Consider the following 26,146-nt stretch of genomic DNA (forward strand, 5'->3'; position numbering starts at 1 on the left):
GGTGGATGAATGGGAACGATTGGACACACAGGTTGATTGTTCTTTTTGCCATCCAATGGAAGAACATTTGATTTTTCTGCCCACCACTATACGCTGCTGGCATAGATTAAAAAATATATATATATATTCTGATGAATTAGAAAAAAAATAAATAATAATACTGACAGCAGTAATGCTGTGAACATGCTTCCTGTGGTCATTATTTCACTTTCAGGGAGCTAAAAGACATCTCATTTTACTCTGCCACTACACATTATTTCGTTGTATGTGTTGTGTTAGTATTTGTTGAAGTGCAATGTTTTTCAACAGAGTCTTGATTGACTTTTATTGTTCTATATTTCAATGCAAATGTCCAATATTCTTGAGAGTTGAAAACTAATTGCTCTTAAAAAGAATGTACTCTAATTCTGTCTCCTTTTATGCCATCACAGTATCAGTGGCATAAAAAGATAAAAAAACAAATGATAGTGATAGTGTCTGAATTTTTTTTTTTTTTATCATGACAGGCAAGTACACACCATTTATTTATCGTATGAGTGACGCTTGGCAATGTTTCATCTGGAATGGTAAATTTGATGTGGCTTGCACTGCATGAAGAAACAAGCAACTTACCCCATTGTTCTTGAAATCGAAAGGCAACCTCATTATCGCTTAAGTCTGCTCCTCCAAACCTTGACATGTGCGTTAAATGCGTTTCTAAACATCTTGGAATGTCTTCGGGTTGGGAAAGTATCGTTGTCCTGGAGGTACACTCAATCAGACTTTTGACGCCAAAGGATAACGGATTCTTAGAATCCATTTTAAGCAATAATAACCGTTGTTTCTTTTAGAAAACCTTGTGCGTGTAGATTGGTTGAAGTTTTCAGAACATGATCACTCTGACGCTCCTCTCGTAACAAGAAACAAAGACTGTGTCAGGGATCAACAATTGCTTTTAAATGCACTCCTCAATGGATGTAACCAATTATGTCATATTGTGTGACATCACTCAGCAATGAGGTCACCTTGCATCACAGGGCTGTATGTTGTCATTGCATTCCCTAACAGCATTGATAGCCACTTTTTTTTCCACTTAGCTTCTTTTGCTTTGTCAGGTAAACACCGATGAAGCCTGTGTTGGCACTACAGGGTATGGTACAGTGTTACATGGTGACACTATCCATACGTGTTGTACGTCTCTTTTTACAAATCTTGGAAATGGAGTAACAATTCTCCTTTGGCCAAACAAAGGACAGTGGAGCGGAAAGCTCACGCACTGGCAAAACGTATCGAACCGTCTGTGAGTGATGACCCAACGATCGTGTACTGGCAGCTGGGTTGTTGCAGTCTTCTGATCCAGAGATTATTAAGACTCTTTTTACATTTGGTTTGAAAAACTCCAATTATGGGTTTAATGTGTCTGAGATGCCTTATGCTTATCATGAGTGGTTTTGTTCCAAAATCGATAAATTTTCTGTGTTGAGATTTGATCTGTAACAAAAAATAAGTTTTTTTTTCCAAAATGTGCAAAACCACTTTGTTGGGATGCAAATAAAACTCCGTCAATACATGCACATGGTGATATGTTTTGAAGTCTTGTTAGTCAAAAGACCTCATCCTGTCTTCTCATCTAAGGTATCCGTAGAGCGTAGGTGAGCACGCAGCTTGAGTGAATTCCCATCTTGGACCATATCCGCACCAATGAAAGATATTTTCAAAGCGTCAGCTAATTCTATCAGTTTTGGTCTCTTGTCTACATACAAAAGTATGCACCCTTAAAACTGATCTTTTGGAAAACTTGACCTTTTGACACTATGTCCTCAAGAGTTTTGTGTCAAAGGAAAAGTGAATCATCATTAGAAGCTGGATTTTTTTTTTTCCAGCTAGGAACATTTGAAAAATAGACCATGCATGTGTAGACATGTGAACGAACACCCACTACAATCTCACTGAAAAGATTTTTGTCTTCCTTTTTATTCGGTGTTCCGCATAGGAGTTTATTTGCGGCATTAGTCCTGTCTTCACCTTCTGCATTTTTAGATCAATTATACACCATTAAGAGTTTGTTCTCATGATTACTTTATTTGATCAGAAGAAGCAAACGGAAGGTGATTAGACTGAAATGAAATAACATTCTACACATCATAGTCGCAGACTATACCTTAGGACTCAGTGGCACGAGTTCTGGATCAAAAATCATTCCTCCTTTGGGTCTGTATGGGACCCTTATCTCAGATCCAGGGCCTACCTCAGGTTTTTTAACACCCCGATACTTATGGACTGTTGCCGCTGTACCGGTTCTGACTGGCTCCGATTTCTTGTCCTGATCAGACTGATCTTTGGATTTATGATACAAGCAGTCTTGCAGTGAGCAAGTGAAATTGTCACTGTTTGTTTTGGGTGTCTTTTTCGGTTTTGGCTTTTTTTGTGGAGAGGCTTTCTGGAGGGAGTTTGGTGACATTGCAGGTTGAGGATATTTGATGATCTGCTGCCCGATGATCTGCTGCCCTTTCCGCTCCTCCTTTACGTATTCACTGCACACTACTTTTGTTTTTGTCCCCTGGGAAGAAGGTTTATGTGGCACCTGTACGATGATGGATGCTGGAGACTTTTTAGCCACTTTTGTTTCTTTTTGACTGGGGGTCCTGGCTGTAAAAGCCTGTTGTGGCTTTTTTCTCTGCGATGATCCACATATTTCCACAGTACCAGACAGAGGGATCTCTTCATATGGCAGTGACAGTGGTACTGAGAGCTTCTCAGCCCCAAATAGAGTTAATGATCTGGAAATGGCCAGAGACGATGAAGACAATCTGACTGCCATCTCTGCGATTTCTCTTTGTCTGCTGATCGTCATCAGGAAGTCGCTCTCTGCAGAGACAGCAAACAATTATACATGGAATGTGGATACCCGCAGTATCTACTTATGACTGTTGTCAGCACCAAATTTGCACAAATATTACAACTCTTTTGATTTACCATGTCAAAGATCGATTTAAACCCTTTTGTAGGACTATACAAACAGATCATTCTTGCCGAATGTGAATGGGTGCACCAAAACCTTGAACACTGAGTGTTTGGATGCCATGATAAAACTACAGTCATGTGGTCAGGTTCAACTCCAAAATGGTATCTATCTGGCTGACTTCATCCCCTTGATCCAGAAAGCTGGTCATCAAGATAGTACAGTTCCATATTTACCGATTCTTTGCTTTGCTTAGTTTCTCGACACCAAATTTAAAACCAGTCAGACTCACCCCATTGCTCTTGGTAGTGAAATGCAACCTCTTTAAGATCTGTTTGGTTAGGGCCTCCGAATTCAATCATTTGAGTCAGATGGGCTTCTAAAAATTTGGTGATGTCAGCTGGCTGTGACAGCAACACTGCACGTGAAATGCATTCGAGCTGACTCCTAAGGCCGTACGGTAACAGATCCATTTAGATTACGAGAAGGCCCCGATGACGCTGAATGAATACACTCAGAGGCATCAGCACTCCGACAAGGATCAACAGTGGCTTGCAGACGCATTCGTCGCAGATGAAAAGGCTTGTGTCATTAGAGCAAATGAAGCGTCTATGTGACATCACCTGCTTCAAGGAGGTTGTGCGACATCACAGGGCTATGTGATGTATGAAACATTTCAAAATAGTCTGGTCATGACACAACAAGCTTCTAGACTGAGCAATCCTATGAAACATCGGTTCATCGAAACTATTCGCAAAGCAGATGCCTCATGTTGTTCGTGTGCAGAGCTTTATAACTGCTGGCTTACTTGGATGCAAGTTTTCTGGACGAACACAGGCATCATGAGATAAATTGTGGAATGGCGGGATGAAGGTCAGGCTGGTTGACATTGTTCGCTTGACGTGTGTATCGGCCTCTTTTGATGGAACGGCAGGATTCAACAGGGCTGTTCTGTGTCACCTCGTCTTTCCTTCATTCAGATTTTATCTCACTTCATCAAAGTTAAGGCAATTGGGAACACTGAGTCAACAAGCAGGCAAAACTTCTTTGTTCCCAAAATAAAAAATAGTAGTCAGGTAAACATTGACCTTTAACACCCCAGTAGTCTCTGGTCTGAGTTCAAATAGTTGGAAATGTGGATTGTTTTAACAGCTCAAAACTAAATGCAATACATGATTTAGGAATCACTTTAAAACAATCTCTCAGAACAACCCCACATTTTCATGCAGTTTAAATATTAGTTCTCATGTATTTCTGAGCTCACTGTGGGCGTTTCACGTGAGCATCAGATAAGGAGAGCTGAAATTGACCTTTTATGTTCCCAACTGTAACCAGCAGCTTCAAATACCTTCTTTCTGTACCTCAGTTGGCTCGCAGTTACGTTCCTTAAAAGATTTTTATCATACCACTTTCCTTTGAGTACCATCCAAATTATTTGACAGTATGATGATCTAGCCTACGTTTTCTAGAAAGAAAGCCTATTCCACACCTTTCATCAGCAGAGATGTTTCCACATTATGTGGGAAAACGGACTTAATATTGTAGAACTGCCTCCTGAAGTAATTTCTGTTTCAGTACGTACAGCTGTGAAACAAATTATCAGACCAATGAACAAAAACGGGTATGGTGAATTCCATTATAACTGCTTACAAAAAGAAATAGAGGGACGGACTTGAACATTCTTGCAAGAGCAAACTCTTGGCTTCAGATTTGTTATGGAAGTCAAAAATAACACTAACATTAGATTACACTGGTCAACAACATTTAATCAGAGGTGGCTTTATGTGTTCCTAAATGTATTTTTCGCTCTGATTTCTAAAAAGTCTTTACTTTTTTCTAGCACAAGTTTTTGTGATACAGTATTTTCTTTTTTTGTTGTTTTTAAGTTTGACCTGCAAAGGTTTGTGTGCAATACGGATTTTACCATGTGTTGTAATTTATAGCTGTGATGTTTCAGAAAAAAAAATCCTTCTTTACCTCAATTCATAAATAACTATACAGATGACTATCTTACCTATATTTTTCATTATATAATATAATAATAATAATAATAATAATAATAATAATGATAAATAAAACCTGCAGTGCTAGAGACACAACGAGATAGGAGTCATATGGAGATATGAGCGCAGAAAAAAATGATCGAGAAAAGTTTACTTACATTACTGATTAAGAAAATAATTAACATTTGGTTGACCAATGTCATTGTTCGCATAGGTGGCTTGGAAGTGAGACAGAGCAATAAAGAAACATTCAATTTGGACTCATAAAAGAAAATGTACACCTCCCATACCTGTCAACTCATACGGTTTAGCCATATTTTATACGGATTTTGTGGTGAATCTTATGTATATGGCCATATCGCACAAATCATACGGATTCTGAAAATTCCTGGGTTTGGTTTTTTTTTTTTTTTTCCCCCAAACAGGGGGTTTGTTTTCGTTTTTCCCCCTAACAGGTAGTTCCGTTTGCTATTACACAGAATGGTGCTCGTCTACTCGAATGCTTTCATTTCCGGTAACGTTCCAGTAAATCACGTGGTTACTAGTTGAAAACAGCAGAGTATTCATTCCATACTTCGGTAGTGTACCAGCAAGTTCTAATCTACAAGGTGAAAAAAGTAACGCAGGAATACAACTCTGAACACAGTAATGCCACGAAGTAGAATGATGATTAGACATTCACCTGCCATTGTATTATGGAGATCTACAATAAATATCATTAAAAATTTCATGGGTTTTTTTTCTGCCGTTATTTTGACATATAAAATGCTTTGGTATGTTTTAAGGATTTTTTGCTCTTTATCAGGATTTTTTTGGTAGTTTATATGGGTTGGCGCTCCGAAAGGTTGACAGATATGACCTCCCAAAAATAGGATTTAAATGACTAAATTTTCAATATTGCGCCTTGTTGCACTCAGATTTGATTTTTTTCCCCTCTGAAGCTCGCCGCACTGTGCTGCAGCCTGCAGGTGGCAGTAATGCGACGTATGACTCATTGTGTCTGCAAGAAAGCAGAAAGAGGTAATGGACACGGAAGAAACCCATCACCCATGGGCGATATTGATTCGAAGCGTCGGTTGAGTCCGCTGAAATTGAATCAATGTGTCCGGTGGATGTGGTAGGCCATTCTTTCAATAATCCACCAATGCAATACACGATGCGACGTTATAGAAGACTCTTTAGTCCGTACGTTCGTTGCATTTCTGGTTGGCTAACCACGGTTATTAAAAGCAGTTCCGTCTTCCAGTTTACCTCACATTTATGAGAGTCAGGATTCGAATCTCGCTTGTTACTCTCCTTTGTGGTGTTTCTATGTTATTTTCCCGTGGTTGCGTGGGTTTCTCTCCTGGTACTCGGGCTTCCTCACGCATCCTCTGAGCATGCATGTTTTGCACGTCAATTACACACTAACTTGTTCATCGGGGTGAATGCGAGTGTGAATGCGTGCTTGGCAGTATCGAGATGTTAGGTGTGAGATTTTTGTTGAATCCGACATTCAACCTGTCATATCTTTTAATCTTTATCCTGTTTTCAAAATGTTGGGATCAGTGGGAAGTTTGCCAAACATAGACGACCAATCATTATGAATTTAACGTAATGATTTCATGCCAAAGGCCCGGGTTTACAAGGATTTTTTTTCAAAATATAAATATTAATAGAAACCCTTAGTTTGGTAGTCAAACATGCACAGGAAAAACAAAGCCAAGAATTAGCAACACTCTATCAGTTGTTAAAATACATAGGGAATAAGTATAGCACAGTGAAGAGACATTCCCAAAAAAATTCACTACACGGTGTCTTTCCAAACACTTTTTAAAGTGATGTCGCAATGTCAAAGAAAAATGACACATTTCCCATTCGTATCCATGGTACAGATTTAAGGATGCCATCTTTTCTGTCTTTTCCAGAATCAATTGGGCTGTCTTGAGCTGGCGAGATGGATCCAGTTGAAGCTGTTAAACCATCGCGGGTTGTTGATGCTGCCGCCAGTGATCCCGATGGGGTTGATGTCACATCTTGGGTGTCGGTCTGTCCAAGAGGCCTCTGGGTGGTCCACAAGACGCTGACACACACAGGACGCCAACAGAAAGTTTCTGATTCCGGAGAAGGTGACAATATGATGTTTTTTTTTTAAATTTGCTCTAGAGGTGTCAATTAACTGACCACTAATTTCTGATCAAAATAATGAATAGCTATTTTAATAAATTAGTCCTTATTTTGAGCCATTGCTCAAAATTGTCCAGTTCATCTGATTTCAGCATAGGAATTATCTGATTTCTGTCGCCCCTCATGAAATCATACTGTTTATCCTTTCTAATTCATCAAAATTAGAAATTTGCAAATATCTGTATTTACTGTGAAAAACAAAAACCCAAATAGTAAAGAATCAGTTTTAAAAATGGTTGGTAAGAACAACATCAAGCCCACTCGTATTATATTGCCGAATTGTTGTTTGCCTAATTTTTACTGCTGTCCTTGGATCTTTGTATCCTTGACTTTTGAGGTCTAGGAAAATTCCTTGAATCCTTGAAAACTCAAACTTAAATATAACTTGAAAAGAAATTACCGGTAGTAAGAAAGTCAAATATACACTTACAACTAGATAAGAACAAAGCTTGAACTACGATTGAACTCTTTTAATGTAACTCATTTATCATAGATTGGGAAGAAATTATGCCTTTGAGTATTGTTATGTTCCCTGTGAGGATGTGTTTCCACTGCATTTTTGTGTGAAAATTCATTATTTAAAGGACAATATCACCATGAAGTCAATGCTAATTTGCCGTTAGCATTTCATCAGGGTATTACACGACTTTAGCATTTGCCCTAGCAATGTTTTAAAAATGAAGCAATTTTTGTATTTAAATACATGATGTGTGTGCATTTTTTGTTGTCTGTAGTTTTACAGTAGACTCCAACTGTCGTGTCATTAAACACCTTAATGGACACTGTTTAGGAGCGGCAAAATCACATAAGCTACGCGCTTTCTATGCAAGCAAAATGGTGCATTTGGGGTACTTTCCCGACGTCGGGAACTTGTAAAGGCACCGTGCCGCTATGCACAGTCATCGTTTTAATTCAATTATAACTTTTAAAGATCAAGAGAAGCCAAAATCGAAATCACTATTACATTTGATTAATCGTCCAGCCGTAATTGGATTTAACAGGAAGTAATTGAGCTGTAATCGACCTGTTGTTTGTTTTCTCGTAGCGCTGTTGTCCGTTTACAAGCCAAGGTTAGGTTCGCTGTGTCGTGTCCGTGTGTGTGTGGCGGATCAACCTGAAAAATCTGCATCTGTGAAAGACCATGAGACCAAGCGCGGAGGTCCACTTGAAGTTCCAGAAGCGGCCTTTCGACGTCAGCTCGACTCTGTTCTGCAGATACCACTGGGTGAATGGACTACGCTTAAAGTTGGGGAGGGTTATTGTGATGTCACAGAAGCCTGCGTGGAGGCCATGAGAGCTGGAGAGGCATGCCAGGTATGAAAAATTACGCATCAGCGACATCACTAACACTACGTAGGATTTGATCAAGCCTTCTCACTGAATCCTCCAACATAACATTCCCGAATCTTTTTTCCGCCACAGGCTTGTTTCATCTAAATGAGTTTTTTAAATGCAGGAAAACATTAAACGCATTGCCGAAAGAGAAACAAAATATTAGAGAAATAAAGTCATATGAAATAATGAGATTCAAATGATTAAAACCAAGCATCAGTCTTGATACATGACAGTGTGCAAATGGAGATTAAAACAAGAGAATAAAGGATAGATTCATGAGAGTGATGTAGTGAACAAAATTGTTTTCATCCCTGAATTAAATAAACCGAGAGTTTGAGCAGTCCTCAGGTATTCAGAGAGTTTGTTCCACAGGGAGGAGCATTGTAACCAAATGCTATTTCACTTTGTTTGGTTATGGTTCTGGGAGCACACAAGAGACCTGTCCCAGACCACCCGGGGGGGTCGGCATGCTTCGTATTTTGGTCCAAGACCATTTAGGGATTTATGGAATTGCAGCACAATTTTATAAATATATTCTTTGACTCACAGGAAGCCAGTGTAGTGATTTCAGGACATAGGTGATGTGGTTCAGAGTCGTGGTGTTAGTATGGACTCTGGCGGTATCATTTTGCATCAGCTGCGGCTCTCTATTATTATTATTATTATTATTATTATTATAATCCGGAAAGACGCCATGACAGTAATATAGCCATTTAAAATAAAAGCATGAACAAGTTTTTCTGTGTCTGGTTGAGGCAGAAAACCCTTGATTCGAGCGATGATTTTCAGGTGGCAATAGGCAGATTTAAGAATAGCTTTTAATTGGTTGTGAAAATTCAGGCCTGAGTCAATAATTACACCACGATTTCTGGCTTGATTTGTAGCTTTCAATGGCATAGGGTTAAGGTAACTGCTGGTCTTGGACCTTTCATTTTTGGGTCCAAAAACAATCTTTTCTGGATTGAGCTGGAGAAATATCTGGTCCATCCACTCATTGATTTGATGAATATACTGACTAAGTGAAAGCAAAGGACTATAGTCATTTGAGGACCCTGAAATGTAAAGTTGTGTGTCATTTGCATAAGTATGATAAGAGGTGTTGTGATGCTCCATTAACCTGAAAAAGGTGCATCGTGTAGATGTTAAATAGAAGTGGTCAAAGAATGGATCCTTGTGTAACCCCGTATGTGATCTTTCCCCAGACTCATGATTACCAAGTGATACAATGTAGTCCCTATGTTGTAAGTAAGATATTTGGGGGAAAAAAATACTGTCCTTTTGAGCCTCAGGGATTCATCAGCACTGCCTCCCCACGACCCATCACAGATACTGTACTGTAAATAACCTGGAGAAAGCTTTGCAAGACTTTAATACGGCAGATAAAAACGGCCAAAATCCTGCAAAATAACCTCAGCCTTATTTCTTCTCACTGATGCTAAATCAGTTTCATGTTTGCGTCTTGTTACTCAGATACGAGTCACACCGGCAAATGGAGCCGATATGTGGCATTCCCAACCCATGCAGGAAATACGCGCCACCGTCGAACTGCAAGCTTTTACGCCAGGAAAAGAATCCTGGCAGATGTCGTCTGATGAAAAATGGGAGTGGGTGAGGTCCCATAAGGAAAGAGGCGGCCAAAGATTCAGAAGTGGAGACTTGTGGGGAGCGTCGGACAGCTACAGTCGTGCCCTCAAACTCGTCATCACCCTGCAGGGCTTCGAGGCAGTCAGAAGAGAACACCAAAACGACGAACAAAGTACGGCGCCCTGCAAAAATCAACTGTGCGGTCCTACAGTTAATAACGTGCAAAGCATGAAAGCCGAACTTCACTCCAACTTGTCATTGTGTCAGCTCAAACTGAAGCAGCCAGTGCGGGCTAAAGAAAATGCTGCCAAGGCCACACAGCTGGAACCAGGTCATGCTAAAGCTTGGTACCGACTTGGCCAAGCCTGTCAGATTGTGAACGAGCTGGAGGAGGCCCGGTTTGCCTTTCACAAACTCCTGAAGCTACAACCGGAGTCCACGGCGGCAATGAAGGCTCTTAAAGACATCACAAGTCGAGAAAGGGAAACAAATGCACAGTTGGGACAGAGACTTAGTAAAATGTTCAACTAGAATGCTGGAAAGTGTTTAATACTGTAATACCAATTAGGGATGTGTGATACATGTATTGGAAAAACACGTGAAATGCGATATTGGTGTTGAATATCGCATGTGGATATGATTGTGATATTTAACATGTACCTAAAGAAATGACAATTTTATAATACATTACAAATACATTTGTCATGTGGCAAAATAAACAAGCTCAATGTATTCTTAGCTAATTAACTGTAATGCCCCTGGATGCTGTTCACCTTTTGGATGGCGACGCGCATTTAAGGTTTTCTTGGTGTTGAATTCAGATAAAAGCACACAATTCCATAGGAAACCTCTTGCTTGTCTTTGCTATATGCATATGGGCCATTATCAGGATAAATTAAATAAATTCTGCTGCCCTCATGCAAATGATGATGATTGTTGTATGGTTCTCCGTGGTCCCAATGGTCCCAACCAGACTGGAATGGATGGACATGTTCATTGAACATTTTCAGGAGCTCTTGATAACAGAGTGACATAGGAAGGCTATAAGGAAAAGAATTGTCTCAGCAAGCCATAAACGATTTTTAATGCTGCTGTATTGACATGCAAACATAAAACATTTTTTTTTAATACAGAAATATATTTGCGGGGGGGGGCAAATCTTAAACAACAGTCAGCGGGGTCGTTTTGAGACATTTGACAGTTATTTTTTGCATTTTGTTTTAGGTCTACAGTAAATGATCGACAAATTGTTGCTGTACTGTACTTAAGTCTTGCTTGATCCGCCTTAGGCAGCTGGCAAAGGGTGAAGCCATCACTTTGAAACTCTAGTGCACTGTAAAGTCAGCCTCTCCTTGAAATATCCATTTCAAAATGCTGCTTCCCTCTTAAATGGGACATGACACAGTATACAGTTGTACTCATAGCCCTTGTGAATTGTTAGCATTTTTTTTAAACATGACTGGTGGATGAATGGGGATGCTCTCGGTTTTTAAAATGTTTAATTGTGTCACTCTGGAATGCTTATTTAACTTGAATTCCATTAAATGTAATTTTAAGATGTGTTTTGCATGATCCCATAGGTTTTCTTTCCAAATAAAACATTTATTTTACCTGCTCATTAATGTTTTCTTTAAAGAATGGTACACATCTGACACAATCTGTCAGGGTACAGCAGGAGCCTTTAGCCTTGTTTTCATGTCTTAGTAATTTACTTTTTTTTTTTTTAATGAAAAGACTTTGTTGGGGAATTAAGTCCAATCACCACACTACAATTTGTTTCAGCAGTTGTATTATTATTCTTTTTATGTTAGATTTTTTTTTTTTGTAAAGATTTTGTTGGGGGAATTAAGTCCAGTCACCATACTACTATTAGTTTCAGCAGTTGTTTTTCAAGTACCAAATATAAGTGAGTATTTTTGAGTTGCCAAAATAATCGAGTCATTGTGTTGGTTTTGGCTCAGTCAGCGATTCGTGTGTATTTCTCTTTTAAAGACCACTCGAACTCGCATGTGACGAGGCAAAGGGGAGCAAAATGCCGAAACCCGGGATCGAACCAGGGACCTTTAGATCTTCAGTCTAACGCTCTCCCAACTGAGCTATTTCGGCTTGTAGAGTACTGCTGCTTGCCCATTTACCTTTATCATAATATCGCAATATATATATATTTTTTTTATATATATATATATAGAGAGAGAGAGAGAGAGAGAGAGAGAGAGAGAGAGAGAGAGAGAGAGAGGTGTGTGTGTATGTGTGTGTTCATTTATTAATTCATATTTATCATAAAACTTCACACATTTTCTCCATAGTCAACTTTACAGTCAAACAGAACGGTCTCCAAGTGTCTTTAGGGATGTTTTCCTTGCAAATCTGGGAATATGTAAAGGCACAGTCACATCGTTCTATTTTTTCTTGGACTTGTGAGACTTTCTGCCATCCGAATGTGTCTGGGCGGCTGACAGCTGTCTCCAGGCGTCCACAATGAGCACCAGTGGTATGATGATCCACAGAACGTTCAAGAACACAAAGTAGAACCAAAAGTAGATGGGATGTCCCAGCTCACTGTGAGCGTAACCCTCTCTGTGTTCTATGAAGAAGTACAGCACAGCTCCATACAGTTGACCTGGAGGGGGATGACATCAAATGGCTGATCGAGTGCAGTACACCGGTGCAATGCAATGTAACAACTCAGTGCTTTATTTTGCTTACCAAGTGAAAGTATGAGCTGCAACACAAATCTGTAGGGCTTGTTTGTTAAGAAGGCAAACACAGCCCAAAAGCTGAATGGTCCCCATAACCACGCAGTCACGGTCTCCATACAAACAGTAAAGTTATCAGCTCTGCGCACAGAAAAAATATATAATTTGACCACAATCAGTGAGCTGTACAAATAGTACAGTACTGTATATACATTTGATTTGTCTGCAGTCATAAACTCACATTACATATCGACTGTCCCCTTTAGAATACTCCTTCCCTGGGAGAAAGATGTGAAGACATTTTTAACATGAAAAATTGTACGTTTTGTTTTTATTTGATTTTTTTTTTTTTTTTACAAGGCAGCGGTCAGCCGATTTAATTGGTCATTATTAACAGTCAAGGATGATCATAATCGGCCACATTTTTGCCAATTAAAAGTGTGAATAATGTCCAATGCATCATTTGTCCACTAGGTAAAGCTCTGCCTCCACTCCATCTAATAACATTAAGCGATTTTCCTGAGATGGTGAGTGATCATTTGGTCACCAAAATTTACAAGAACAACGGCCGATTACTGTTATGTATTGCAAAACAGTCAAATGCTCCGGTTGTAAACGTTTAGTGAGTGAAAAAAGTTGCACTCAGGTGAACTTAATTTGACCTTGAAAACTTTTGGAAAAACTACTAAAACACTGGACAGTTGGAGATGTGCATTCAAATGTTTAGAGATGATCAAATTTAATTCACCTTGGTAGGTTACAAGCGCATTTTCGATTAATACTGAAAATCACCCAAAAGTCCCAAATTTTTGGGGAGTCGTGAAACATGTCTTTGTACTCACACAACTGTGACAGGAAGCTTTGGTCTCCTGGAATAGCATCATAGTAGAGAGAGAACCAGCCCTCGATAACACTGTGGATAAAACCACAAACTGCAAACCAGCACACAGCCAGACGCCTCAGTGTTCCCAGCCCGCGAGTAATCAACCAGGTGACGAGCAGAAACACCGCAGACACAGAGAAGAGAAACGTCAGGATCTCTGCCATGGATCGATCATTGGCCACGTAAGTGGGAATCAAAAGATGTCTAGGCCAGTAGGGATGAAGTGGTGCAGATGCTGAGGCGGATTCCATCATCTGTTTTGAAGAAGGGAATTATGAGCACGTTTTGAAACTCAAAAATAGGTTGAACATCGATGTCATTCACCAGCACTGTACAGTAGTTACACAAGACTACATAAATGAATGCTGTACACAACGGAGGTACAAATTAACTTGGAGCTGGTTGATTATAACGACAGAGTGGCAGACAGAAAATATGCCCCACGCTTCACGTGCATGTTTTGCCCTCACCGGTGACGAAGAGCAAAAACACAAAACTTTCGATGAAACGATCCCCTCGAAGAAAACTGCCAGACACTGTACAGCGCGTCAAAAAAAATCTTAAACACTGAACTCTAACGGTTGACCAATAAGACGACTTGCTTTTTTGAGCCCATGGCGCGTGATGTTTACTGGCTCTCCAATTGGTTCGTCCTCTCGTCACATGACGTAATCGATGGAATTCACCAATGAAAAGACATCACTAAAAGGTAGTCACAGACCGCACCATTGGCCCCTCTGTTAACTCGTCAAAAAGTCTTGCTTCTGTCACTCGTTTGGATCAGATAATTGTATTTATTCACAATACTAGTAACTCAAGTCAATGCAACACAAACAATTTAGATGTCTTGTCGACTTCACTGGTGTTTCTTGTGTAAATAGATAACTAATGGTACCACGCAGAATCGACTATTGAAAATGGACGTTTCCGAGTTTCATCGTAACATATAATAATAAAACAATGAATGAAAGATAAAAATGAATTAAAGTTTATGCTCACTGGCATGATGCCGCCTGCCGTGACCCGGATTCGAACCGGGGTTGCTGCGGCCACAACGCAGAGTACTAACCACTATACGATCACGGCGAGCTATTGAGCACATAAGCCCACTTGCCCATACACACTAAATTAAAATATGGCAAACCAGAAATTTGCCATGACGTGATGGCAGCGTTCGAAGTTACCATGACGGAAATATTTATTGCAATATTTTTTATTATATTATCCACAAGTTAATTAACGCATTATTTAATGAGATAATTATACTTTCAAGTACATTTGTTTCTTCGTTTATTTGTTGTAATTTATTAATGTCTGAAAAAAACATTGACGAGCATTCACCTTCGACGGTTTCACCTCAAACACTAAATTACATTATAACTTCTGCAAATGCTCAAGTCTATAGTCCCATATGGTCTAGCGGTTAGGATTCCTGGTTTTCACCCAGGCGGCCCGGGTTCGACTCCCGGTATGGGAACTAACTTTTTTCCCCCCTCCTCCAATTACGAACAGAAATTGTCTTCATGATAAACTCATTCTGCTTAGCATTGGATTTATCATAATGAAATACTGTAATGAAACAGCAAACCTGCCGACTAAAACGAAATCATGTATAACCATGTGATATCCTATTAGTTGGTTTCCTCTCCCAAACTATTGGATGAATTATTTTTTGTATATTGCAATATTTTATAATCTCAAAATAGTTACACCACAATCACCACGAGTCAAATTACACATTACTCACTGCTCGGAGATTCGCATAGACAAATAACAATTGATGTGGCGCTTTTAGCACTAAATCGTACGTCGAAGTTGCCTCCGAGGAATGTGCATTTTTCATTTAAGGCAGGAAATATACCAACCGTAGCTGGGATTACCTTTTACTGGGAAATATAACAACAAATCATGGTTGCATTTGGCCATTACAACATCATAAAATCTAATTTGCTAATGCTGTGGCTCATTCGATGAAGATCTGTTGAAGTCCCGACGATTTATTGGCTTGAATTAATTTACAAGGTGGCTGTGTCACCTCCAGTATGTCTGAGCAGCGTCAGAAACGTAGCGATTCCATTGAACCCTGGTTGGAACACCACGTCGAACGTGCTATACCACGTGATGTAATGTCACGTGTCGCATTGCGGAAGTTTTGCGGCAGTGTAATAAATTCCCCTCTGTTTCGTGCTCTAAACAAATTCGGCCAGACTTAAAGAGAGTCCAATTTACCCAAAAAGAAAGCTATGGACGAATCGGCTCAATCACTGGATGAAAACTTGCTTGCTTTCATGGACCAGCTGGAGTTACTGGAGGAAAAACGAATTCGTCTTAACTCACTCATCGAGCAGGTAGTGACCAAGGGGCAGCGTTGTTTGTATATTATCGTGCAAAAATTGTAAACTGCGGCCTCTATGTACATATTATACGTGCGTACACAAAATGTTGATTTATGTCTCCAAGTTGGACAGTCTGGTAGACAAATCGAGCGCAATTTCGCTTCCAGCAGCGCGCCGTCAGGGATTGTATGATTTCTCTCTATTTTTGTCAGGGGATTAGCTACAAATACACTCTGAAAAACCTGGAATTCAAAGAATGTATTTTTGAAGGAGAGGCATTTAAAACATGAAAAGGTTATCTGAGAAACTTTTTTGAGATACTTTATTTAGTAGCCACAAATTAGTGTTTAGTGTGAGCGCTATATGTGTATTTTGTACACTGGTTATATTGTCTGGGGATCTAAATGATGAATCGACTATTGAAATGCAGTAAACAGATTACTGTACATAGATGCTATCGTACAGCCAAGTTTAATTCATTAGCTGTACCAGAAATTGTGAGCAGCGTATTGTTGCTCTTTTTCTTCCTAATGTTCCCCTGCTGATGTTCAGCATCATAGGTTTGACTGCGCCGGGTTGTATTTTATTCATGTAAGTCTCTTCTTATGTAATCTTACAATTTTGTGTTCTGTGCAGGGATGGTTTTTCATTTCCAAGGCGCGATATTCCATGGGAAACAAACAAGTGTCAGCTCTTCAGTATGCAAGTGAGATAAAGCCACTGGTTGGTGTTCATGTAAGGTGAGAAATCAAGCTAGGAGTCATTCCGTGCCAAATCACCCAGTGGGTTGATCAAAGCAGATTTGGATTTTAATGAAACTTGCTGTACTTGTTGATATTGATGTTAAATCACTAAATCTCAAACTTTTGGTCGATAGGAGCAGGAGTTGCGAGCGACGGCTCACCGATTTTTAATACGTTTGGCAAAAGGGGGTGTGGCCGTATTCCTTTGACCCCTTATATCTCAGTAACTACTGGTTAAAGGTCAAATAAAAGGTCAAGTTACTAAAATATGCATCAATCTTCTAAATGAAGATTTGGATTCCTTGTTTGATTCCCTTTCCAACAATACCGTACTCGTTTTGTGAGGATTCACCCAGTACTTCTTGAGGTATAAGGGATCGAAGGAAGGTGGCCACGCCCCTTTTTGACAACCATATTACAAATCTTTGGATCATAGCTCCCAAACACCCCTGTTCTGGTGGATCTAAATTTGAGAATTACTGTTGTGCCATCATTTTCAAAAATTACAGCAAGTTTGATTAAAATCAAAATCAGCTTGCTTACTGTTTTCAGATTTTTATTTTTTTTTGACGATTTGGCATGGAATGACTTCAAGAATCAATGAAACAAAACCTTCCTTACCCAATCTAAAAGCGATAATTTGATGTGTATACAGAGCACTTGGTCATGACAACGTCAAATTCTGCACAGATTTACCAAAGCAAAAGAATGAGTGTCATAACTGTAATGCACTTGTTGAAGACATTGGCCCAAAAGAGGAAGGTAAGACTTTGGTCCATTTGAAAATCAATGTAATTTGGAATCACCTTCAAATTGTCATATAGCATTTTCTTCATTTCCAGGTGTTAGAAGAAGAATAAAATCGAAACAGACTAGTATCGAAAAGGAGACAGTTGAAGAATTAAGTAATATAAAATCACCAGAAGACCTTTCAACCTCAAAAAGTGAACCAAATCCTCAGCAAAACCCACTTCAGTGGTTTGGGATTTTGGTGCCACAATCCCTGAAACAAGCCCAGTTGTCATTCAAACAAGGTAATGGAGAGTCGAAATATTTGTACAAATATCCGATTTTTCGAACCACGAGGTGCCCTTAAAATCCTTTGATTTTCTCCAAAAATCAACAGTGCGCCTTGTAATTCAGTGCTCCTTATGTATGTATGGTTGTCAGCTTTTCAGTTTGTCATGAACTCAAATTCTTTTCTATTATTTTTCTCTTATTATTTCTATTATGTTCGCGCTCTCATTCTTCAGAATGCAAGTGAGATCAAGTTGAGTTGAGTTCTCATCTTCATGTAAACACGAGCAGACGTCTGTTTTCATCATATTGGAATTAGAACTACTTCCTGCTTCCTTGTCTAATAATCATTGAAAATGTAGTCCTACTAGTCTAATGCGAGCTATTTCTGGTGCCGCGTTTCCAATGTTACGATGTGGGACAATATCATTGCGGTCTGTGGGACCGAGAAGTAAAAGTAAAGTTAAATTCCGTTCTGATTACTTTCACATTCATAAATATATGCAAGTGCGCAAGATGACACTCTCGATGACTCATGAGCGGCACTTCTTTTGTTGTCTTCTGTTTGTTTTCCAGTTATTGAACTGTCTGCTGAGATTGCAACTCTTCAGGTGCAAATTTTAAACTCCAAGCAGGAGCTGAAGCGACGTTTTCAGGAAAAAGAGGAGAAAAGGATAAAAAAAGAGGAAACCACTGGATGCTGAAAATGATCTTTGGGTTGTTCATGTGTTTATCTTAGATTGTCGTGCTTCATTGTAAATGTGATGTAGAATGTGCTGAATAAAATCGATGGTGTACTGTGCACTACTCTCTGGAAAAAGAGTACCTGAAAAGGGTTACGACGTCCAGCTGAATGGGACACAAAGTACAGTGGATGCCCAGGCCAACCGGATGATTTTGATGCCCCAGATAAACAGTTTGTTGGATGGAGTTGAGTTGGTTGATACCCCTCAATCCCATCTAAATGCAACCTGCAACAGGACCCTTCAATCTATGATCAACAACAGAAATGCTCCAAAAAATGTCGCCAGGGGAGCTGCTATGGATGCCTTAGCCATAGCCCCAACATCAGCACTCCCATGGTTTGAAACCCGAATTTGAAATGACTGCATAACCCTTGCTTAAAATTCTAATTTGAAACCATAACCCTCTCTTAAAACTCTAATTCCAAACCCCAATTTGAAACCCTAACTCTCGGTTAAACCCCTACATTGAAACCCTAAACACAGTTTAAAACCCTAATTTGATAGCACAACCCTAGTTTAAAACCTGACATTGAAACCCTAGCCCTAGTTAAAAACTCTGTGTAACCTTAACTCTAGGTTAAACATCTACATTGAAACCTGAACCCAAATTTTGAACTTTAAATTGGCTTGTCCTCAAACCCCCATGTTTGTATACCAAATGTACTACGGCGTTTTAAAATGTTATGTTTATAGTACTAATACTATTATTTCTATAACATGACATTTTCCAATACTCTCATTATTCATTTCAATGTATTCAAATCGCAGTGATTCTCCAAGTGCTCTATGCCACCAGCGGTACTTGGGTTTCATCTAGTGGTACACAAAAGAATCACTTCCTCGGTCTTTTTTTTTTATTTTTTATTTTTTTACTTGTACAATACGTTTGCATTGAACGATTCAGGGCTGTTTGTTTTAAAACATTAAAGTATAATCTTTATTTAATGTTATGTGCGATACATTTTAACATTTTCATTATTGAAGTATAGTTTTATTTGCTTTACTAGATTTTCGCGCTGTGTTCAGAGCGTAAATTTTACGGCCTCCAGTAATATACTTTGGGAGTGTACTTCGATCGCCCTGTATTTTTTTGAACTGTTAATAATTGGTATAAAAATGATAGAATGGCTATAACATGTTATGGTTTTATATAATACGAATGATAGGTGACTTTCAGAATGAGCACAACGGAGCGCACATTCAACACGGACGCATATAATAATTGTTATATTGGTCCGTGCCATCCAAGCAGCATCCGGAAATGAAACTCTGGCTCTTGCGTGCACTTCCTGGTCCGGGCTCACGCGCACACGCGCAAAATCACTGTAGTGTCGTCTGGACTCCTGCGTCCGAACGGCGGATGTATCCTCAACTGTTGTTTTCCTGCTGACATCTGCAGTCGCCTGTGTTTGCTTTCCGCTCGTGTAAGCCACCCACCCATCACCGCAATTTGTGCCCTTTTATTTTGTGCACCTTCCTCTTCTTTTCTTCTTCGTCTTCCTTATAATTTTTGTAAAAATTTGCGTGACCGGGGGTCGGGGAAGTAAACACGAAGACCAGTGCCCATGAAAGTCAGCGAGGAAGGACCGCTACGTCGCCGTCATCATCATCACCATCACCACCATCACCATCATCAACATCATCATCATCATCATCGTCCTTGCTCGTGATTTCTGATCGGGTGCAGACGAGAGCTAATGTTTGCGCCCATGGCGTCCATTTCGAAGGTGTCTATTTTGGATTACTTTAATATTGTGTTCGAGGGCGAGAATGGCAAAATCGAATCCAACTGCAAGGCGTGTGGCACGAGAATCCAAGCGAAGCGCAGCGTCACGTCCAACTTCGTCACGCATCTTAAGGTAATTCCCCCCCAAACGCTATGAGAATGAATAATAGCCATGTTGTATGTGGGTCATTCCAGAATTGGAGGGCATTTTCTCCCCACTTCCCCAGGGGCGTAGCTGTCATTTTGCAAGTGGGGATGGCGAATTGTTTTCAGCCAACTTTTAAAATCCTCTCGCATTCAACTGCTCCTGTCCATAGAGGCGGAATAAATAAATTGCATTTTAAGCAAAAACTAGGCATTTGCAGATATCAACTTGGATTTTGGAAAACATAGATGAAAATGATCAACATTTTTGCCACACTATTTCTCAAGATTTTAAGAGTGTCAGGTCTCAGTTTGAAATCTGAGAATCCCCTGAAACCCTCCAAAATCTCAACATGTTAGACAAAGGTCAATAAATCAATCTTTTTCATAAACAGAATCAGTGTTTGTGAACTTATAAACATGCTAATTAATAACACTGGTCAACAGTAAATTTTAATCAGACTTGGGTTTATGTGTCCCTAAAAGTATTTTTGATGCTAATTAAAAAAAAAAACGTCTTTACTGTTTTTTTCTCCTAGCTCATCAGGTTTTTGGTACATATTCACTTTTTGTTTTTCAGTTTGACCGATAAAAGCTTGCGCAATTCCAATTTTACCACGTGCTGTAGTTTATAGCTATGCCATTTGCAAAATAATTCCATCTGTTGCAGAACCTAACCCTCTCTCTTCACCTTTTTCAGCACCGTTTGTGTTCTAGTATGTTTTGCTCTTAAAGGTAACAACACTGCTACATAGATGCTAATTGTTAGCCCATGTTTCAACGGAGCATCCCATTGTGTGGTAGCATTAAGCTTGTGGAGGCTTGTATGTAGTTGTTTTAGAAGATGCACAACATGTAATTCTCTTTGTTTTACGCTGAGTTTGACAGTAAACTTTGGCTGTGAGTGGTGACAAACAGCTTGAAGCCTCTCTTCTCAAGAATATTTATTAATTCTACCTGCCAAACTACTGATTGTTGTGAAGTGAGTTCAGTCATCTGCCACCATACAACACATCTCTAATTTGTGCTCGCATATCAAAGCAAAACAAACAAACAAAAAAATTTGCCCATTGACAACTCGTATCTCTAAAAACTCGCTCACTCATATCTACAACAGGTTCGTGTCAAACACATCAAAATAAATTATAAGACAAATTAAAATGTTTCATAAAATATTATCGGTTACCCAAGAGCACAGGTGTCAAAGTCAAGGCCCGGGGGCCAGATCCGGCCCGCCACATCATTTTATGTGGCCCGCGAAAGCAAATCATGTATCAACTTCCTTAACCCTTGCTTAAATCTGTACCATAATCTTACATTGTCATATGTAACAAATAACTGTGACATGTTTTTTTTTTGTGTACAAGTAATAATACGATGTGAGGATTAAACATTTATTCGGTTCCACTGTCGTAACGGCCCTCCGAGGGAAAAAGGAATTCCAAAGTGGCCCGCGACAAAAATGAGTTTGATACCCCTGCCCTTGAGGAATCCGATTGCATGGTGGCTTATTACCTGTATTTCTTGATTTTATAAAAAACAACAACAACTTGTGAAACAAAAATGTTGGCACTTAAAAATTGTCCTCCGATTCTGGAATGGCGCGTGTGTGGTAGTGGCGTTAATACAGTAAAACTGTTGTGGCTCCCATTCAGCGCAAGCACCAGGCCATGTATGATGACTTTGTCAAAAGAAAGGACATGAAGAGAGAAGGGTACCCCTCTGCACCCATGCACACTTTGACGACCAATGGAGGGAATGCCCGCTTCACTCTCCCTGTGGGCGTGGGAGTAGGAGCAGGTGCTGGAGGGATTGGAGCCCGCGAGGGAGGAGGAGTGAGCAAGTTTGACAAGCACGATCCACGTCAGGTGAGAGAGCCGGTCTTTGCATGTCATCACATATGGAGCCAGCAGCCTGAATATTTTTGTAGCTCAAACATGTAGTTATGTGTCTGCACAAGATGCGAGATCAGGCATGTCCAGCTGCGGGCCTGGAGGGCTGCTGTCCTGCCTGTTTTCCATCTCTCCCGGCTGCAACACACCTGATTCAGATGATCAGCTCATCAGCCAGCTCTGAAGCAGCGTTAGAACGATCCCGATTATTCAAAAATCAGGTGTGTTGCTCCTGGGAGAGCTGGAAAACAGGCAGGACAGCGGCCCTTGAGGATCGAGTTTGGACACCCCTGTGCTAGATGAAGTAGCATTCTTTTTCCCAGGTGGTAGGAGCGGTGGTATTTGAGAGCAAGAGAATTGCCGAAGAAAATGGACTGATAAAGACCGAGAAAGTCTGGAGTGTAAAAAGTACAGTCTAACTCTCATTGAATTAACTCATGAAAGATGTCTAACAACCACATTTAATCAAGAAGAGAGGAAAATATGATTACAAAGATGGTGATGGTTGAATACTAAGCGGTGGACTGCAGATGCGGGGTCCAATATTAACGGTGGCCGGGTGACCATCACGTGGGTGTGTCGGGCGACCCGAAGTTCACTGATACTGGCAGGACTGGGCCATTCCAAATGTAATAAATAAATGTGCTGAAATTAGCACATTCTTGCTTTTTGTAATATCTAATATTTGCAGTTTTATCCACATAAATTGATCGCACATTCCATTGTCCAAATTCAGTGTACATTGTGCGCTACATACTGGCGTGCATTATCCAATCGTAGGCCTATTGGCTTTATATAGAATGTTGATTTTGTTTTTTGGGGGGGGGTTGTGACATCTATACCCTGGGGAGTGGAGAGTGTGTAATTTTTTTTTTTTTAAAGCTTATGCATCGCCCACTGACGCTACTGTCGTGCGATGTTGCCACGAAATCTACATTTCGTCAAGCGTTGTTTCAAATCGGGGCCAGTGTCGGTTCTGTCAGGGCCACCACAATTTGGCTTGTTGGGCCACCGCCCAAATAGGATTAATGTCGGAACCTGAGATAGCAGAGCCCAGGGCCAAACGGAAGACTCGCAAATAACTGCCCTTTTGATCATGATTATAACCACAGGTCTTGATAAGCGAGGCGATCGCAAAGATGATTGTACGCGATCTGCAGCCAGTCTCCATGGTGGAAAACTGTGGCTTCAGAGTGCTGCTTCAGCTCCTGGAGCCACGCTACACACCTGATCCCCAGTACTACATCCAGAACCAGCTCCTCCCAGCGTACACTTACCAGGCCCAGGTGACTATCCGTCAGGCCCTGGCTTCAGCACATGCCCTCAGCCTCAGCCTGGATGTCTGGAGGGCCTCATCCGCAGCCACGTTAGGGTAAGGTTTGCGAACAAACAAACACTAGTGGCATACTAGCACAGTGATCATTGGTTTTCTAGGCTTACGGGCTGACCTCTCATTCTTTAGTTACCTTGGTGTCACCTGCCACTTTCTGTCATTGGAGTGGCAGATGAGCTCAGCTCTCTTGGCGTGCCTGCCCCTCAGTGGGAATCGGATTCTTTCAGATTTTGAAGAAGTGTGTCACTCTCACGGTGTGTCCGGAAGAGCCTTCCGTGTTGTTTCTGACCCGCTTCTGGCCACGACTACTGTGAAGCCATGCTGTCTACCCGGTTTCTGCCAAGAGGAGGATGAGGAAGACGATGCAGAAAGGTGGAACGTTGCCGCGGGAGGCATTCGGAATGGACACGCGGGAGAGGAAGCATGGGAGGACTCGTGGGAGCGGGATCTTGGCGTTTGTCGTGTGGACTGCTTCTCTCACTCTCTTAGCCATTGTGTCAGAGAGGCGTTACGTTCTTGTACGCAGCTCTCTTCTGTGCTGGCCAAAGCTGGTCGCTTCTACAGCTACATTACAACAGTGGTTCCACCAGAGAAATTGAGTCAGGTGTTTGATGGACCTGGCATGGAGATCGGGGCCCTGGGAAATGCTTCGCTACTGATTCGAGACTGGGCTACCCAGCTTAAGGTATATCTGAGCTCACAAATTGCTGTTGGAGTAACCCATCTTAACTTTTTAACTCTTAATGGTAATTGTTCAATTTCCTATCTGGAACTCATGCATTCATTTTAAATGCGACCCGAGAGAAGACAACGGAGCGCCACAGACGCTGATGCGCTAACACACTCACCCAGACTCAAAAGCAGACTTGCCAATATCACATGCCACATTTACATTGTCAGATGATCACTTCTACAACATTCCAAGGAAATCACAATGTCCAGTCACAGATGAGCTATTTTTAGAACAGACACGCAGGCCACTCGTGCAGTCGTTGGCACCATGTTGGTGACCCCTGCTCGAGGGAGTGGAGTTCACTTCCTAAACACTTTCAGACGCCAACCCAAATTGTTCCTGGATTTCTAGAACTCATGCCTTCGATACCAGACACCTGGTTTAGTCTAAATCCAATGTCCTCAATGTCCCCAAAGCAGCACAATTGAGGGATTAATTCTACTGATGTTGAATTATATTAACGCAAGCTAGCCGAGAAAGACAAAAGATCAAATGAACACGTTGTGCTCTTAGAATGTTTTGTTCTATTATTCATAAGCAGTTAAATCGTACAGGGGATCTTGCGGTAGATGGACTCAAATGCCGTATCGGGAAGTTGTCGTCTTATGGCGTGTCTGTGTTGGGATGCAGGTGCTTCGTCGACTGTTGGAGTCTGTGGAGGTCTTGGAGGAGATGGGTGGTCCTGGGGAAATGGTGCTCGGTGTTACAGAGACGGCGCTGCTGAGGGAGCTCACTGACACTTTGGAGCCCTTCATGGAAGCCTGGGACATGGTGTGTGGGGAACGACAGGCAGAAACCCAGACTGACACACAGACAGACAGACATGTGTCCATTAGTCTGGCACTCCCCTGCGTGCTGGGCTTACGCAAGCATCTTTCTGAGACATCAACCCCCAATTGTCCTTCTCTCATGGCCAGCCTCAGCCAGGCCGCAGAGCGTCGTCTCGCCCCGATCCTGGAAGACCCCCTCTACATCACCGCCACCACCCTAGACCCCCAATTCAAACTCACATGGAGCAGTGACCCTGAATGGCACAGACAAGTTCTCCTCAAAGAATTATCCAAATACTCGGCAGACTCCAACACAGAACAACTTCCTCATTCCTACACGTCTCCAGCCCCGGCGCCGTCGCCCGTGTCGCCGCTGGCTCGGCCCTGCAAACTGTTCTCTTTCATCAAACAGAGACCCATGACACAGGCCAAGAGCCTGGAGCAGGAGCTAGCCATCTACTTGAGAGAAGAACCCACGGATGAAGAGGCTTGGCATTACTGGCGACGTAAAGCTATTGACTTCCCTCTTCTTGCCCAGGTGGCCAAGAGGGCGTTGACCATACCTGCTTGCAGCACCGTGGTAGAAAGCATCTTCAGCAAGGCCCGACGCTGTCTGCGGCCCGAGAGAGGACGACTCTTACCAAAGAACCTGGAGACACTTATCTACCTCAAAGCCAATTACAGATTATTGTGGACTTAGTCTCATTGTTTGCAGCCTTATACAAAATATCACACCACATGCTAAGGAATAAAGGGAACTACTTGTTATTTGACTTTGCCTGACCTTGTCTCCACATATCCACACTATCTTTATCCAACCGTTCCCCCGAGACATTTAACCCACTGGTTACATTAAAACTATTTTGTAGAAGACTTCTAGTTGCTGACATACATTAACACAAAAAGTTCATGTATTCGATTTTTTTTAATGCCTATATGACGATGCATCAACCACTAACACCAATATTTTTCATCTCTGTGTATGCCTCATCACTAGAACTTAATAAATGACCTTGACTTGTTATTGTAAATTAATGAACAATGTGTAGGCATCATATTATTAGACACAAAGCTTCTGACTGATTTCCAGTTCTGACT

General features: G+C 40.9%; 5 protein-coding genes and 3 non-coding genes across 12 annotated transcripts; 4 read left to right on the forward strand and 4 right to left on the reverse strand.

The window, feature by feature from the left end:
- Positions 1-2,041: 2,041 nt before the first annotated feature.
- LOC109528701 (uncharacterized) lies at positions 2,042-3,506 on the reverse strand. The gene is made up of 2 exons (XM_019891623.1): positions 3,234-3,506; positions 2,042-2,847 (listed from the first exon to the last, which is right to left on the reverse strand). The coding sequence occupies exons 1-2, from the start codon at positions 3,412-3,414 to the stop codon at positions 2,135-2,137; spliced, it is 894 nt and encodes a 297-aa protein (XP_019747182.1). The 5' UTR covers positions 3,415-3,506; the 3' UTR covers positions 2,042-2,134.
- Positions 3,507-3,680: 174 nt separating this feature from the next.
- On the forward strand, positions 3,681-11,639 carry fkbpl (FKBP prolyl isomerase like). Of its 5 annotated transcripts, none has more exons than XM_019891619.1 (5): positions 5,936-6,061; positions 6,852-7,052; positions 8,156-8,424; positions 9,916-10,609; positions 10,641-11,639. In XM_019891619.1, the coding sequence occupies exons 2-4, from the start codon at positions 6,881-6,883 to the stop codon at positions 10,558-10,560; spliced, it is 1,086 nt and encodes a 361-aa protein (XP_019747178.1). In that variant the 5' UTR covers positions 5,936-6,061; positions 6,852-6,880; the 3' UTR covers positions 10,561-10,609; positions 10,641-11,639. The 5 variants fall into 5 exon arrangements, with proteins under 5 accessions (XP_019747180.1, XP_019747178.1, XP_019747179.1 ...); XM_019891620.1 differs by having other exon boundaries at positions 9,916-10,605; positions 10,637-11,639; XM_019891622.1 differs by lacking the exon at positions 10,641-11,639 and having other exon boundaries at positions 9,916-10,201; positions 10,297-10,402.
- A 423-nt stretch (positions 11,640-12,062) lies between these two features.
- On the reverse strand, positions 12,063-12,135 carry trnaf-gaa (transfer RNA phenylalanine (anticodon GAA)). The gene has a single exon. It is a non-coding gene; the product is annotated as a tRNA-Phe (tRNA).
- A 210-nt stretch (positions 12,136-12,345) lies between these two features.
- On the reverse strand, positions 12,346-14,209 carry ebp (EBP cholestenol delta-isomerase). Its single transcript, XM_019890612.1, has 5 exons — positions 14,079-14,209; positions 13,568-13,862; positions 12,967-13,003; positions 12,736-12,866; positions 12,346-12,649 (listed from the first exon to the last, which is right to left on the reverse strand). Exons 2-5 carry the CDS (start codon positions 13,860-13,862, stop codon positions 12,429-12,431), a joined length of 684 nt encoding a protein of 227 aa, XP_019746171.1. The 5' UTR covers positions 14,079-14,209; the 3' UTR covers positions 12,346-12,428.
- A 413-nt stretch (positions 14,210-14,622) lies between these two features.
- Positions 14,623-14,694, reverse strand: trnah-gug (transfer RNA histidin (anticodon GUG)). The gene has a single exon. It is a non-coding gene; the product is annotated as a tRNA-His (tRNA).
- A 319-nt stretch (positions 14,695-15,013) lies between these two features.
- Positions 15,014-15,085, forward strand: trnae-uuc (transfer RNA glutamic acid (anticodon UUC)). Its single transcript has one exon. It is a non-coding gene; the product is annotated as a tRNA-Glu (tRNA).
- Positions 15,086-15,693: 608 nt separating this feature from the next.
- vma22 (vacuolar ATPase assembly factor VMA22) lies at positions 15,694-18,511 on the forward strand. The gene is made up of 5 exons (XM_019890605.1): positions 15,694-15,956; positions 16,581-16,684; positions 17,343-17,449; positions 17,530-17,721; positions 18,281-18,511. Exons 1-5 carry the CDS (start codon positions 15,852-15,854, stop codon positions 18,406-18,408), a joined length of 636 nt encoding a protein of 211 aa, XP_019746164.1. The 5' UTR covers positions 15,694-15,851; the 3' UTR covers positions 18,409-18,511.
- A 985-nt stretch (positions 18,512-19,496) lies between these two features.
- Positions 19,497-26,072, forward strand: LOC109528639 (zinc finger BED domain-containing protein 4). Its single transcript, XM_019891498.1, has 5 exons — positions 19,497-20,309; positions 21,976-22,188; positions 23,325-23,584; positions 23,675-24,230; positions 24,909-26,072. Exons 1-5 carry the CDS (start codon positions 20,148-20,150, stop codon positions 25,746-25,748), a joined length of 2,031 nt encoding a protein of 676 aa, XP_019747057.1. The 5' UTR covers positions 19,497-20,147; the 3' UTR covers positions 25,749-26,072.
- The last annotated feature ends 74 nt before the right edge of the window (positions 26,073-26,146 follow it).

The sequence above is a fragment of the Hippocampus comes genome, unplaced genomic scaffold (genome assembly GCF_001891065.2).
Source record: "Hippocampus comes isolate QL1 unplaced genomic scaffold, H_comes_QL1_v1.1 scaffold174, whole genome shotgun sequence".
Classification (NCBI taxonomy): Eukaryota; Metazoa; Chordata; class Actinopteri; order Syngnathiformes; family Syngnathidae; genus Hippocampus; species Hippocampus comes.